Source organism: Eptesicus fuscus, chromosome 1 (assembly GCF_027574615.1).
Source record: "Eptesicus fuscus isolate TK198812 chromosome 1, DD_ASM_mEF_20220401, whole genome shotgun sequence".
Classification (NCBI taxonomy): domain Eukaryota; kingdom Metazoa; phylum Chordata; class Mammalia; order Chiroptera; family Vespertilionidae; genus Eptesicus; species Eptesicus fuscus.
This window is the reverse complement of record NC_072473.1, coordinates 130,431,915-130,448,221: the sequence shown is the minus strand read 5'-3', so window position 1 is coordinate 130,448,221 and position 16,307 is coordinate 130,431,915. Positions and strand designations below refer to the sequence as shown.

Here is a 16,307-nt window from a genome sequence, read left to right as displayed (position 1 = left end):
GTGTGAACTTGTGACCACATGCAGCTCTGGTGGCAGAGAGAGGTACTCACAGCGGACATGATTGTACAGAGAAGCCACAGCCACAGACTTGCACACAATTGTATTCAAGCAGGTAGCTGCACACACAATGTACACACATAACTATTGACATATCAAGTCAGAGAAGAAACACGTGGGAAACATAGACAGGCACACAATCAGGAAAATCAGAATATAGAGTGTTCTCTTCCTATTGTTATAAAAAGGAAATACACCTAAAGCTACATAAAGAAGAAACAAGGGAACCAGATGGTACATATACAGTGGCACCAAAGGAAGCATCCGTAGTGCCCTGGCTGGGTAGCTCAGTTGATTAGAGCATTGTCCTGATATTCCAAAGGTGGTGGCTTCGATGTCCAGTCAGGGCACATACAAGAGTCAACCAATGTGGGGGGGGGGCAATGGTAAGATATGTACACATATAATTCCTTAATTAAAAAAAAAATGAAAAGCGTCAAAACCGGTTTGGCTCAGTGGATAGAGCGTCGGCCTGCGGACTGAAGGGTCCTGGGTTCGATTCCGGTCAGGGGCATGTACCTTGGTTGTGGGCACATCCCCAGTGGGGAGTGTTAGGAGGCAAACGGTCAATGTTTCTAACTATTTCTCCTCTCTTCCTCTCTGTAAAAAATCAATAAAATATATTTTTTAAAAAAAAGGAATATCAAAAAAAATGAAAAGAAAAAAAAAGAATCAACCAATGAATGCGTAAATAAAGTGGAACAACAAATCGATCTCTCTCCCTCCCTTATTCTCCCCTTTAAAAAATAAATCAATAAATAAAAAGAACCCCAAAAAAAGAAATACCCATAGAGCACACATACCTATAGCCAGCCACTCACCGAGAGACAGAAGCACAGTGGCAGAGAAGAAAGACGCACATACATAGTAGACACACACAGAAGAAACACACTAATCACACACAAGCATTATAAAGGAGACACATAAACATTCAAGGAGCACACACACACACACACACACACACACACACACAGTCCCATATAGATGAATTGCCCAAGTAGACAGTACCAATACACACAGGTGCTAAAAAGGAAACACACAAATTGGACAGGCAGCCATAGACATAAGATGCAACCAGGTAGACGTAATATACAACCAGGTGATACAACCAGGCAAGTTACATAGGAAGACACATGTGGAGCTCACAAATGTATGTTTGTGGCTGAGAACATGTACAGGTAGATGAGATGCTTTGGAGGTATTCACACACACACACACACACACACACACACACGCACACGCACACGCACACACTCCCCTGTCTATCCTGGCCTACTCTGATGTCTCTCTCCTCTGATACCCCACCTCCTCAGAGCCATTACACATCTGTGCTACAGGCAGGCCTGGGAAAGAGACACCTGTTAGCAGAGGCCTTGGCCCAGATGGCTAAGGGAGTAGGGGGTGGGAGCTAAGCAGCTGTCTAGATTTCAAGAAAAGTCTGTAGAGTCCTGCCCAAAGAACTAGATCCTACCTTGGACAAAAAAACACATGCCCCCATCTACCACCTCCCCCCAGCAGCTTCCTACTCTAATCACTCCCCTCCTCTCCCAGGCCCTCCACCATTGCCCAGCACAGGGCCACCAGACACGTAACAAGTGAGTGCTCAATAAATGCCACTTATTCGTGTCATATTATCATTATTATTTTGTTTATTTCTGCCAAGTGAACTCTTCTAAGAGAGGGACTAACCTTCACCCAGCTCTATACCCCATAGCTCAGCTCAGCCTCAAGGCACTGCAAATAGCAGGTGCTCTGCCTATGCTAGTAGGGAAACAAAGAGAAAGGGAAATCTGACTGTGCAGGGAAGCTTGCTTTGGAAGGAACAGATGTCTTGAAGCTTGACCTGGTATTGAAGCTGTGTCAGGGATAAGAATGCTTTATTAGTTCATCAGAGTAGGGCCCTTCCTCGGAGTCATTTAAAAGTTTTGTTGGTTCAGGAAAGCAGGCCCTTGGGTGACATTTGGAATTCCTAGTGAACCTTTTAAACGTCCATTTGGGTTCTTGTCCGTCCTTCCAAGCAGATCCCTGCTTTTCATTAAAACAGGTCACTACTCAGCAGCCTTCAGGGGAGGGAGCAGAGCGTCACAGTTAACAGAGGGAACCTTCCCAGCTCCGCCACTTTGTAGCTGTGTGGCCCGGAGCAACTTCTGAAATCTGACAGTTTCAGCTTCCCCTAGGGCGAGATCCTGCCTGGGGCCGTTGGTAGGGTTGAATGAATTTACTGGTAAATCACTTAGAACAATGCTTGACAACATAGTAATTGCTCAATAACATATTTGTGAAAGGAATTCATGAAGACAACTCCTGCTGTGAAAGCAGCCTCTCACGGGTTGCATTTAGGGTTCTTATCTCCCCTTTCATGCAGGCCCCCCACTGAGTAACTCTTTGGTCCCTCCAAGCAGCCCCAGGGCAGCAAGGCGGTTGAGTCCCTACACCTGGACCACCCGCGTCTTTCCCTCAAGCTGTGAGATGCTCTCCAGTACAGAGCTGGCCTGGCAGCTTCTCCTCCTTGACCTCTTCAGGGAGGCCATGGAGAGGACACCTTTATTCTCAGTGGGGTGTCGGGTGGGAGCTGCAGGCCGACACCCTACTTCAGGAAGAGCCTGGGGAGTTCAGAGCCTGGTTCCTGTCTTCCTGTCCCCTGGCCCTGCTGGAGGAAGCAAGTTTCTTTGCAAAAAAAAAAAAATTAAACATCCTCTTTGTGAGAGGCAAGAAAACAGGACATGGAAAGCATCCCACAGGGTGAACATGACTGCATGGGTCCCCAATGCCTGGCAGCCTCTCCTCTCAGTGGAGCAATGGCTGGTGGCTGGAATCCTTGCTGTCTCACAATTGCTTACTTCTGCAGGCAACTGTGTTCCCACCCCCACCCCCCACAAGACCTTGGAACTCCCCTTGCAAGTTCTTGCTTCCTCCCTAGCTCTCAGAGACTCCAGGAGGTGTCACTCCCTGTCTCTGTATACGTCTGTCATCTATCCACACCTCCCAGGGCCCCACTGAAATGCAAAACACACCACTGAGGAAAGAATGAACAAGAAAGAACAGACACCCCTGTCCAGTGAAGCTCGCAGTTCTAAGGGATGATGATTCCATCATTCAGTTCTTTTAATACTCACCAAGCTTGTTTCCACTTCAGGGTCTTTGCACTTGGTGTTCCCTCTGCCTGGAGGATTCTTTCTCCAAATATTGGTAGGGTATGCTCCCCTTCGGGTCTCAGCCCAAATGTCAGCTCCTCAGAGAAGACTTCTCTGACACATAACCGAAAAAACAGCTCAGTTCCTCTCCATCTCTTTCACCCTACCTTATCATTCTTCATAGCTTTTATACCACCTGATATAACATTGGATATTTACATATTTAATAGTATGTTTAGCCCTGGCCGGTTGCTCAGTGGTTAGAACATGGGTTTGATTCCTGGTCAAGGGCACCTACCTCAGGTTGCAGACCCAATCCAACTCCTAGTCAGGGCACATGTGGGAGGCAACCAATTGATGTGTCTCTCTCATGTGGATGTTTCTTTCTATCCGCAGGTGAGGATATTTTTAATGGTATATTTATATTTAGTACAGTTATTTTAGTAAGTAAATGTATATAGATACTAGCATATTTATGCTGTACATGTATTTTACATATACACTATACAGAATGCATAAATATACACTATTATGTATTTTCTTATATTTACATATAGTAGCATATTTATACTTATGTTTGATTAATATGTAACATATACTAGTAAATATTATATGTCACTATATTTCTATATAATCACATATATATTAAATAACATATATGTTTATATACCTAATATATATATTTGAGTACAAGCGGTCCTCAAATAACATTCTTTTGTTCAATGTTGTTTTGTTATACCATCAATGAGGGAAAAGAAGTCAATTCTCATTGGGGCCATTATGTGGCATTCACATGTTCTCCCCATGTCTGCATGGGTTTTCTCCAGGACTCCAGTGTCCTCACGCATCCCAAAGATATGCACATTAGGTGAATCGGCATGTCTACATTGTCCCAAAGTGAATTAGTGTGGGTGTGTATGTGAGTGCATCCTGTAATGGAAGAGCATCCTGTCCAGGGTTGGGTCCTACCTTCCACCCTGAGCTATAGAGATAGACTCTTAACCACCATAATCCTGAACTGGAATAAGTGAGTTAGAAAATAAGTATCTTATTTTTTTTATTAATCTTTCTTTTTTATCATTATTATTACTCTTTCTTAAATGTATGGATAGCTCACATTTATTTCAATGTTTAGTATTACAAGTGTTTGGGGTCTTTGTTTTAGAAGTTTGGTCTTTATTTTAGGAATTGATTTTTTGCTGTAGAAACTTAATTCTTATTATATCAATTAGCCTATGGTAAAATTGGTTTTGTTCATTATATGTCATTTCACTTAAAGTCCCAGTTTCCAAAAACATATTTACAATGTTAAGGGAGGACTTACTATACACCCTCCCTTGTCTCCGTTTCCTCATCTATAAATTGGGGATAATTACAGTAACTTGCTCATATGGTTGTTGTAAGGATTAAAATGAGTTTAAGGAAAGGATTGAGCGCTGCACTGGAACCTTCTTGTACAGATTGTTTGATCAATTTTCAGGGATTTTGTGAACTGGTTGTTAAACACAGCTGCTATTAAAAACAAGACGATGTAAACTTACAATTAAATAAATTACATATTTTTAAAGATAATAAATACTCAAAACTCACTTTCTTATTTTACTACATTTCACTATTCTCTATGCTCTTGGGTTTATGTACCCCTATTTTAACTGTAAGATAAACATATTATACAATGGTGCACTTCAGTGTTCCGTGACAACATATCAGTAACTTGAAATCTAGCAAGATGACAGTTGTGTAAACCATGGACATTGGCAAATGTTTGAAATCAGGACTTCCTCCCTCTCTCCCCTCAAATAGTTGGTTGTTAACCATTTACCAGCACAGAATTGAGAGCACTTAGAATAGTGCCTGGCACATGGTAAACTGTATAATAAATGCTTCCATTATATTTGCCTTTGCACTGGTGGGGATGTATAGGGTTTTTTGTTTTGTTTTGTTGATGTTTTGTGGGTTGCAGTTAAAAATGTTTGAAGAACACAGAATTACACCAGGCCAGTGTGTAGTTACGCCCTAGGCCTGTAACTTCTTTAGTGAAAGGTTTTAAGCCAGCTAGGGCTGTCCATTATTCTTGTGCATCTAGATTAACACACCTTTGAAATATCAGAAGTAATACCCTCCAAAGGGGGTATTAACCATCAAGAGAAGGCATCATCTTAACTACCCTGTAATCCAATCCCTGCCTGGCTTTCTCCAATTTTCCATGTAAGCTTGCTCCTTCCTTTCAAACGCATAAAAGAAGCTGCAAAACTGTTATCCTCAGCAACATTTGAGATCTTGCTCCCCAGCGTATGTTGTCAGTTTGGCTCAAATAAACTCTTATAAGATCCTCCACAGGTCTAGGCGTTTCTTTTGTGGAGAGGCATTTAGTCTTCCCGATAACTCTGTGAAATCTGTAGTTATTTCCCCATTTCACAGGTGGAGAAACTGAAGTTCTAAAACGGGCAGCATCACGTTGAGGAAGTGAAATGCAAAAGTGCTAAAGAATATTATAAACTTGAACAAAAAGGTAGATACAGAGGCAGTAAAGCATCAAACAGTCTGTCAAATTACAGGGGGAAGGTTAGGGAGAGGTGGGGAAGATAAGAGATCAATCAAAGGACTTGTATGCATGCATATAAGCATAACCAATGGACGCAAAACTCTGGGGGGGGGGGTGAGGGCATGTATGGGAGTGGGGTGGGGGGGGCAATGGTAAGATATGTACACATATAATACCGTAACAAAAGTGCTGCGGAGCGAGCTAGTGCACTGGAACGCACATTCCCTCCTCTCCCGCCTACCGCCCAGCCTAAGTGCTGTCGTGCCTCGTTGCATTTTGGGAAATGTAGTCCTGTAGTCCACACACCGCCCACTGAGAAGGAAGGAGCGGGGAGAAAACCGATCTTAGCCTTGGGACAAAAGAACAAAGGCAGTAGTGTGTGTGTGTGTTTTTGTTTGTTTTTTTGTGTGTGTGTTGTGTGTGTTTTTTTTGTCCCCGGTGACGTTTCCATCACGCATGCGCGAGTTCAGCCGCTTTGGTCACGCCCTTTGCATGCTGGGAACCGCAGTCCTCCCGTCCAGCTACGTCGACACACGGTGACGGGACACGCGCTGTAAGTTCGGGTCGGTCCGGACCTCGCGGGAGCCTCCGCATTCCACGATGACAGGATCGCCCCGCTGCTGTAGCCCGCAGGCGTGCGCGATCGGCATTCAGAGCCACTAAGAACAGACACTGAACCCCAAAGATTTCCCACCGGTTGGACTCGGGCTGCTGGCGAACGGGACTCTCGCGTCCCGCTCCTCCCCACTTGGAAAGCTACGGTAGGCCCTGGGGCACGGAGGGCAGTTGAGGCACGACTTCACTGTCCCGCCAGCGAGGGAAGGAGAGAAGTTCGCCCTCGTCGCGGCTGCTAGTAGTCTGGCCGGCTGACACCGGGGAGGCTGCAGACCCCAGGTTTGCCAGTAGAAGGGGACTTCTATCGCGGGGTGGGCTGGGGGAGTCAGGGATCCAGATATCAGCGGATCCGCCTTGAGGAGGGTCTGAAGGCCCCAGTAGGGACATGGTCTTTGAGTTAATATAGAGGAGGGAACCGTGGTGTGACCAGAGGGCTGTTCATTGGGGAAGGCATGAGTGTACGGAGTTCTGGTGGGGCTGTGATGGAGGGATCAATAGGGGCTAATGGTCGACATGTTCGTGGGGGCCAGTGGGGGTGTGGTCATTGATTAATGAGATGGTGGTAGAGTGAGCAACTAGACGGTAATGGAAGGCAAACGGGGGTGTGATCCCTAAGGGAGTGATGGAGGTATGATTTCTACAGGTTAGTGAAGAGTGCTGGGGCATAGTAATTGAAAAGATAATGGTGAGGCTATGCAGGGAATAATAGAGACCAGTGGGGGTCATGGTCAAGGAACTAATGGAAGCAGTGAGCAAGAAAAGGAAATGAGAGACGAACAGGTGTTGTAGTCAAAGGCTTTTCATGGGTGATCATGGCATGATCATTGAGGAATTAATGGTAACTGAGCAAAGAAAGGGTAATAGTAAGGTGTTGGGAGGTGATCATCAAGTAATTATTGGGGGGCAAAATGTGCAATGAGGGGAGAATGGGAAACTGATCATCCAGGATTAACATTAGTGTGTGGTAATGAAGGAATTACAAGGTACAAATGGTGTGATCTATGAGAGATCAATTGGAGGACTGAATTAATGGGGACTGATAGATCATAGCAATTGAGAGCTTAATGGGAACTAATAGGCCATGATCCTCCAGGCATTAATGGGTGTTGATAACAATGTAGTAATAAAGGAATTACTGGGGACCTAATCATTTCAGGGATTAATAAAAAGTTGGTAGGGAGAGAGAGATTAAGGGGGTGGGGAGTACAATGAGATAGTATTAAGATAAGGGGGATGAAACAAGGGATTAATGAGGGACTAATAGGGCTATATTAATCTAGGGGCAATGAGGACATCTGGGGAGACAGTGAGATGTTAATGGCGATAAGGTGGGCAGAGAAGGGTTGATAGAGTCTTGGGGTGTAATAAGTGGAGTGTGGGTGACAAGAGTGGAGGTTGACAGGATCGGTAATGATTCACCTATGAGATAAATTTGGGGTTTGGGGATCTGTGCGGGGAGTGATGGGTTCTGTGGGGGTGAGTGGTGGAGCTTAGATTCAACCTGGAGTTCTTCAAGCTCCGTGAGGTCAGTGGGATCGGTGACTGGGTTCCAGTCTTCTGATCTGCTGAGTGAGCTGTCACGTGGGTCAGATGAGCCCAGTGTGGTTTTTCACTGACCTACAGAGGCAGGTGGTGGTCCACTCACCCAGTTACTGATACAGGATGGCATCAACTTACTGTTGGCAGGTCCCTGGGCAAACAGTGTGCGAGATGGGACGGACGTCGAAGGACAAGCGGGATGTCTACTACCGCCTGGCCAAGGAGAATGGCTGGCGTGCCCGCAGCGCCTTCAAGCTGCTACAACTCAATGAGGAATTCCAACTCTTCCAAGGTCCCCACCTGGCAGGCCGATCACTGGGGGATGGGGCAGGCACAGGGAACAGGCAAATGATCTAGGTCTGCAGAGCGATCTGTGGTGGGTGGGCTAACTTGAAGGGTCCGTGAGGCAGGGGCCAAGCAGGAAGGTGTGCAGATACTCAAGAAGTCTTGGGCCCGTGGGCAGAAGATAGATGTGGGAGCTCCCCAGGGGAGAGGGATGAATTTTTCAGGGTCCCCGGGTTGGAGCAGTAGGTGCATCTGACACTACACCTTCCTGTGTGTGCTCAGGTGTGACACGGGCAGTTGACCTGTGTGCAGCCCCGGGCAGCTGGAGCCAGGTGCTGAGCCAGAAGATTGGGTGAGTGTGGAGTCCCAGATGGGGGGTTCCTGGAGGGCAGGCTAGGTGGGGGGGGAGGGGCGGGCCAGGAATGAAAACTGGGCTGACATGGGTCGTGTTGTCCACAGGAGTCCACAGGGGTCTGGCCATGTGGTGGCTGTAGACCTTCAAGCTATGGCTCCACTACCAGGTGTGTTACAGATCCAGGGGGACATCACCCAGGTAAGAGCATGGCTGAGGGTGTGGGAGGTGTTTCCTGGGTGAAGCTCCTCTCACCTGGGGGCTACAGAAAGTGGAAGAGACAGAGAAACAGAGAGAGAGACAGAAATAAAGTAACGGAGAGAATCAGAGAGAGTGCGACAGGGAAGCCGAGAAACAGAGCCAGCAGGCTGTCATCCCAGAGAGATGGCAAAAAATTATGGGACTGGGTCCTCAGAGACGGAGTGTGGTCTTAGACAGGCAAAGCATGAGCATTTGTCTGACTCTGGGCCTATGGGCTAGGGCCGTGGTCAGCAAACTGCGGCTCTCGAGCCCCATGCGGCTCTTTGGCCCCTTGAGTGTGGCTCTTCCACAAAATACCACGGCCTGGGCGAGTCTATTTGGAAGAAGCGGTGTTAGAAGAAGTTTAAGTGTAAAAAATGTGGCTCTCCAAAGAAATTTCCATCGTTGTCCTGTTGATATTTGGCTCTGTGGACTAATGAGTTTGCAGACCACTAGGCTAGGGCCATGGACAGGTGGGGTCAGATGGCCACAGCATGCGGGGACCTTGGGGCTACTCATCCGCCCTCTCTTCCATAGCTGTCCACTGCCAAGGAGATCATCCGGCACTTTGAGGGCTGCCCAGCGGACCTAGTGGTGTGTGACGGGGCTCCCGATGGTAAACACGGGTTGGGAGACCAGGTGGGGGGTCCCATGTGTGTCTTTCTGTGTCTCCCATTTTGTTGGCTTCTTTCACCAATTCAACTCCCTGCCTCTCCTCCTCTGTCAGCTGTTCCCCACATCTGGCAACTTCTCTCTACCCTGCTGCCTGCTCTCTGCCTCTGTCTTCTCCCTCCTACCACCTCAGTTTTGTCTGTTGCCCACCCTTCCCTCCTTTCATATCTTGTCTTTCTTCTCTCTGCAGCTCTCCAATCTATCTTACAGCCCATTCATTTTTGTCATTCAGTCAGTCATCCATTCAACACACATTGACTGAGCACCTGTTGTGTGTTGGGCACTGTTCTATATGTTGGGAAAACATTTGTGAATGAAACTCCACTAGTCTCTGACCTCATAGAACTGGTGGTCTAGTGGGAGCAGATGGAAAAGAAACATGATTGAGCTCTGTGGCATAGCAAAAGGTGATAAGCACCCTGGGGAAATCCATGAAAAGGGGAAGGAAGGAGTACCTATTGGAATATTAAATGAAGTGGATAGGGAAGGTCTCACAAAGACCTAAAGGTGAGAGAGTGGGTCAGAGGCATGCCTGGAGGAAGAACAATCCAGGCAAAAGGACCAGGCTGTGCAAAGGCCCTGAGGTGGGAGGGTGCTTGGTGTGTGTGAACACCCGTGTGGAGATCAGTGTGGTTGGATCAGAGTGAGGAGAGTGGTAGGAGGTGAGGTCATGAGGTGACAAAAGGACAGATCCTTGTGTGGATCCTTATGGGTCACAGTAAGAACTTTGACTTTTTCACTGAGATGAGAACTCAGAGAAAACCATGAGAGGGTTATAAGCAGTAGAGGGCCATGCCTGACTCTGGGTTGTGACAGGATCCCCCTGGCTGCTGTGAGCAGTGTGAGGGGCGAGGATGTAAGCCGGGGGGGCTGGGGAGGAGGAGGCCATTGCAGTATTCCAGGTGACTGATGACAGTAGTGACGAGAAGAGGGTCAGTTCAGGAGATCTTTTGAAAGTAGGGCCGACAGGATTTGCAAATGGCTTGAATATGGGTGTGAGGAGAGAATGGAGCTTGTCAAAGGTAACGAAGGTTTTTGGTCTGAACAACTGGCAGGATCAGATGAGACAGGGCAGATGGTGAGAGGAACAGGTTTGGGCAGGAGTTTGGTTTTGGACAGCTCAAGTCTGAGATGTCAACTCTGATCTGAGTCTGGAGTTTCAGAATCTGAACTGGAGGTAAACATGATGATAAAGAGAATTGCAGATAAGGTTGTTTTGAATGAAAATGAGCTCCTAGGGATTAGGAGCTCAGAATGTGCATCTAGTTGAAAGATATTAATTTGCATGCAGAACCTTAGCAATAAGAGAGCCTGGGAAATGTGTTTAGCCTTCTAACCTCTTTGGGACAAGAAGATAGCTAGAACTGGATGCCCCCCCCCCTAATGCCGTTCCTCTTGCCGCAGTAACTGGCCTCCATGATGTTGATGAGTATATGCAGGCCCAGCTTCTCCTAGCCGTGAGTAACCCTGGCTGCCCTTGCCTCAGTTTGGCCCCCTCCTGGCTATCTCGGCCTCAGCCTTAGCTATCTGCCCTGTCCACAGGCTCTGAACATTGCTACACACGTCTTGAAGCCAGGGGGCTGCTTTGTAGCCAAGGTAAGCCTTGGGAAACCTAGTGGGGGACAGAGATGGGTCCCTGAGGGTCGCCCTCATGCCTCCATCTCTGCCCCTCCACCCTGCAGATCTTCCGAGGCCGGGATGTGACCCTGATCTACAGCCAGCTGCGTGTCTTCTTTTCCAACGTGCTCTGTGCCAAGCCTAGGAGCAGCCGGAACTCCAGCATCGGTCAGTGGGGTGGAAGGGCTGGGCAGTCAATGCCATCTCAGGGACATGTCCTGCCCTGAGGTGGAGATGACAGTCGCCCTTCACCCTACTTTTCACCCACAGAGGCCTTCGCTGTCTGTCAGGGTTATGACCCCCCTGAGGGCTTCCTGCCAGACCTGACCAAACCCCTGCTGGACCACTCTTACGGTGAGAGCCAGAGCCTTGTGCTTGTCCCTGGGGACACTGCCCCCTTGTGGAATTTGTGTTTCAGGAAGGTTCTCAGCCTCACCCCCTGGTAGAGACACTGTTCCTAATGGGAATTCTGTCTCTAGAGAATCAGCCCCACCCTCTGGTGGAAACCCCCCCACCACCACCACCATCTGGATATTATATCCCAGCAGGATCTTCAGCCCAGTCCTCTAGTGGTAACTACTCTTGGACCTGGTGAAATTCTGTCCCAGGCAGGTCTGAGCTCTGCCCCAGTTGAGACACCCACCTAAGGAGATTGTAGCCTAAGAAGATTCGGTCATACCCCCATGTGGAAACCCTACCCATGTGGGAATTTTGCCCCATGAGGTTCTTACGCCTGGCCCTTTTTTTTAGAAAGAGAGGCAGGGAGAGGGATACAGAGATAGAAACATCAATGAGAGAGAAATATCAATCGGCTGCCTCCTGCTCACCGCCTACTGGAGACTGTGCCTGCAACCCGGGGATGTGCCCTGACCAGGAATTGAACCATGACCTCCTGGTTCATGGTTGATGCTCAACCACTGAGCCACACCAGCTGGGCTCACCTGGCTCTGAGTGGGAAAGGGCACAGAGCCTTCTCATGTAACAGCATGATTGAGTGAGACAAGGTTCAGGCTGTATATGATAGAAAGGCAGATAGACATGAAAGTACAGTGTGGAGCCCTGGCCGGTTTGGCTCAGTGGATAGAGCGTCGGCCTGCGGACTGAAGGGTCCCAGGGTTCGATTCCGGTCAAGGGCATGTACCTTGGTTGCGGGCACATCCCCAGTAGGGGGTGTGCAGGAGGCAGCTGATCGATGTTTCTCTATCATCGATGTTTCTAACTCTCTATCCCTCTCCCTTCCTCTCTGTAAAAAAATCAATAAAATGTTGTTGTTTTTTTAAAAAGAAAGTACAGTGTGGAAAAAAGCAGTGGGGCTGATATTTTAGAAGGGGTGATCATGGAGGGCCTCCCTGAGAAAGTGATCTGAACCAAATAAAGGATTTCCGGTGGAGGAGTGAGAGTAGCTGGTGGATAAAGCGGGGGGCCTCGGTATCCATGCTGCAGCCCAATTCATGACCGATCCCAGGCATCCGAGCCTTGTCCTGTCTTATTTCTCCCTGCTTGTCAGATCCAGATCTCAACCAATTAGATGGACCCACCCGCATCATTGTGCCATTTGTAGCCTGCGGGGACCTGAGCTCCTATGATTCGGACCGCAGTTACCCACTGGCCGTGAGTGCCCAACTGACGGTAGACAGATGGAGGGAGGGTGCTCTCCTAGGTTCCCAGATCCTCACCAGCTTCCCGCTATGTGTCCTTGCAGCTGGAGGATGGCTCAGAGTACAAGTACACGCCTCCCACGCAGCCCCCCATCTCACCGCCATACCAGGAAGCCTGCACGTTGAAGAAGAAGGGGCGGCTGGCCAAGGAGATCCGCTCCCAGGACTGCCCCATCAACACAGTGGACACATTGGCCCAGCCCCTGGCTGCCCCACAGCGCCACACCCTGAAGGCCTCTGAGGTCTGGAAACATGTGGCCCAGGGCACTGCTGTGCCCTTTCTCTGTGCCCATAGTGACCCCGCCCAGTACTCCTCTTTCTGCCCCCAAATCATGTGGCTTCCGGGGTCAAAATTCTCTTCCCTGCCTCCCAATAGCTGTAAAAATCAATGGGTAAAACCAACTATAATGAATGGAAAAGCTTAGCCAAGCATCTGAGACTCTTTTCTTTTTCTTGAGTAGGTGGAAGACAGTGGAATGAATTGTTCACCTTAACACATCAAGGTAAATCTGCCTTTTTATCTAAGAGCTTGAGTAAAGGACACCTTTAAGAAAAAGATCAGTAAAATTTCACCTTTGACATTTTTACGTCAACTGATAAGATTTCATTCAGCGAACCTTTACTAAGCATCTGAAATTGTATGTCAGGAACTGCTTTAAGCATTTTACATATTACATATTGAGGCATTCGGTAAACATTTATTAAACCTGTACTGTGTGCTGGGCATTGTTCTAGGTTTGGAGGTAGAGTGGGGCCATGGCCCTGGTAGAGCTTCTAGATTGGGGAAGAGGTAATAAATAAAACGGTCTGAATGGCAGAGTTGCCCTCCACACATATATACACACTTACAGCTTGTATTTCACTATGTATTTATATAGCTTGCATTGTAATATAATGTGTTTTATATAGACATATCTATAATAATAAAAGCATGATATGCTAATTAGACCAGACCACCTTCCAGACGAAGCCAGGGCTGTGAGGGAGATCATGGAGTGCCAGAGGGAAGCCGGTGCCGGCAGCCGGGGGAAGGAAGGCCTACTCTTGCACAAATTTCGTGCATCGGGCCTCTAGTATTTTATATATAATATGTAAAAGTAATATTGGCCCAGTCGATGTTGCTCAGTGGTTGAGCATTGGCCCCTGAACCAGGAGGTCACAATTAGATTCCCAGTCAGGGCACATGCCCAGGTTTTGAGCTAGATCCCCAGTAGGGGGCATGCAGGAGGCAGCCGATCAATGAGTCTCTCTCATCATTGATGTTTCTATCTCTCTCTCCCTCTCCCTTCCTCTCTGAAATCAATAAAAAGATATATTTTTAAAAAATATTGGATATGAAAAAAGTTTAAATAAAGCAGGGTAAAGAGAATCAAGAATTCTGGGGGTGGCAGTGTGCACTTTCTAATAGTGTTGACATGGAAGGCCTCACTGAGGTAACATTTGAGCGGAGACCTGAGGGAGATGAGGGAGGGAATCCATGTATCTATCTAGGGAGAGGAAATAGCAAATGCAATGGCCCTGAGGCGGAACTGTGCCTGGTGTGCAAGGGAGCAGTGGGGGGGGGGGCAGTTTACCTGTAGCAGAGTGGGCTAAACCTGTCAGTGCCGGAGTTTCTCATCCTGAGGCCCTCAAGTTAAGGAACATCCCTTTCTGACAATGGCTTATAAATAAGTACTAGAATTTCCTAGTTGGCACTATTTGTAGTACCCCGGGACTAGAAACAGTGCAAACATCCATCAACTGAAGAATAGATTGTTAGCCCGGCCAGGTGTGGCTCAGCGGTTGAGCATCGACCCAGGAAACAAAAGGTCACTGGTTTGATTCCCAGTCAAGGCATATGCCTGGGTTTTGGGCTCCATCCCCAGTAGGGGCCATGCAGAAGGCAGCCAATCAATGAGTCTCTCTCATCACTGATATTTCTATCTCTCCCTCTTTGAAATCAATAAAAAGAATGGTTTATTAAATCATGGTTTGTTCACGGCAGAGCATTATCGGCAACAAGAATGAATATCCTACGATTATATGAAATAAGACCCTATTATTACTCATTAAACGGAACTTATATGTGTTTTATGCATTTTTCTGTATGTCACTGTTTATAATAAAAGTAGGGAGGAGCCCTAGCTGGTTTGGCTCAGTGGGTAGAGCGTCAGCCTGCAGACTGAAAGGTCCCAGGTTCGATTCCCATCAAGGACACATGCCTGGGTTGTGGGCTCAACCCCCAGTAGGGGGCGTGCAAGAGGCAGCCAATCTGATGCTCATTGATGTTTCTGTCTCTCCCTCTCCCTCTCTGAAATCAATAAAAACATATTTAAAAAATAAAATAATAATAAAATAAAAGTAGGGAGGAAACTTCACAAAAATGTTAGTAGCCGGGTGGACAATGATTAAGTAGAAGAAAGTGGGGAAACGCGTTTTTGTTTAAAACTTTTTCTTTAACCTTTTAATAGCTGGCAGTCTGCGACAACTTGGAAGCTGTTTGCTGTCAGGAGAGCCAGAACTTGTGTTAATGAACTTGTTTTTCAAATATCTCGTCACTGGGCCCTGAACACAAGCTTCGAGTGGGAACCTGCAATGACCACCAGGAACACAGCCAGGAAAGAAACACCATGGAATGTTCGTTTGAACTACACAACGGGTTCTTGACTGAGATCTTGCCTCTTCTCTGAATCTTCCCAGGGGTATCCATGAATTTGATGAAGGAAAATAGTACATCTTTATTTTCACTAATATGACTAAAATTTAGCTATAGTCCCAAATATAAACTTCTAGCAGTAAATCATAATTATAAAAGCAGTGCCTGCAACTTTCCTGCCAAACCAAATCAAATCAGTTCATTTTTATAGTAGGGTTGTATGGGCATCATGCAATATTGTTCACATTCGTCACTAATTGGAATTATGGATATCTTATCATTTGATGTATTAATAAAAATGCCATCTATTGTTACATCCCAATGTTGTTTCATTTTAATATAGACGGCAGCCCTGGCTGGTGTGTACAGTGGTTAGCGTTGACCCAAACACCGCAGGGGCATGTACCTGGGTTGCAGGTTCACTCCCCATCCCCAGTTGGGGTGCGTGTGGGAGGCAGCCAGTTGATGTTTCTCTCTCACATTGATGTTTCTCCCACTCTGAAAAGCAATGGAAAAAATATCCTCAGGTCGGGCCTCAGAGGGTGGGGATAAAGGGGAGAGATCAACCAAAGGACTTGTGTGTATGCATATGAGCCTAACCAGTGGTTAAGGACAACAGGGGGGTGGGGGCATGTGTGGGGAGGGGTGTGGGATGGGAATGGGGGGATGAGGACAAATATGTGATACCTTAATCAATAAAGAAATTTTTAAAAAAATATTCTCAGGTGAGGATTTAAAAAAATTAATATGGATGGTCATAATTTTTCCAGTTTCATTGAGATATAATTGACATATGAGTTTAAAGTATGCAACATAGCTGAAACCGGTTTGGCTCAGTGGATAGAGCATCGGCCTGCGGACTCAAGGGTCCCAGGTTCGATTCCGGTCAAGGGCATGGACCTTGGTTGCGGGCACATCCCCAGTAGGAGGTGTGCAGGAGGCAGCTGATCGATGTTTC

The 16,307-nt window shown here is 47.2% G+C and overlaps 1 protein-coding gene across 2 annotated transcripts; it reads left to right on the top strand.

Moving 5' to 3' along the window:
• The first annotated feature begins 6,239 nt into the window (after positions 1-6,239).
• On the top strand, positions 6,240-15,665 carry FTSJ1 (FtsJ RNA 2'-O-methyltransferase 1). Of its 2 annotated transcripts, none has more exons than XM_054718609.1 (13): positions 6,240-6,497; positions 8,038-8,182; positions 8,458-8,527; positions 8,635-8,728; positions 9,305-9,383; positions 10,844-10,896; positions 10,982-11,035; positions 11,122-11,224; positions 11,327-11,410; positions 12,570-12,667; positions 12,759-12,956; positions 13,176-13,217; positions 15,165-15,665. In XM_054718609.1, exons 2-12 carry the CDS (start codon positions 8,062-8,064, stop codon positions 13,206-13,208), a joined length of 987 nt encoding a protein of 328 aa, XP_054574584.1. In that variant the 5' UTR covers positions 6,240-6,497; positions 8,038-8,061; the 3' UTR covers positions 13,209-13,217; positions 15,165-15,665. The 2 variants fall into 2 exon arrangements, with proteins under 2 accessions (XP_054574584.1, XP_054574579.1); XM_054718604.1 differs by having other exon boundaries at positions 12,564-12,667.
• The last annotated feature ends 642 nt before the right edge of the window (positions 15,666-16,307 follow it).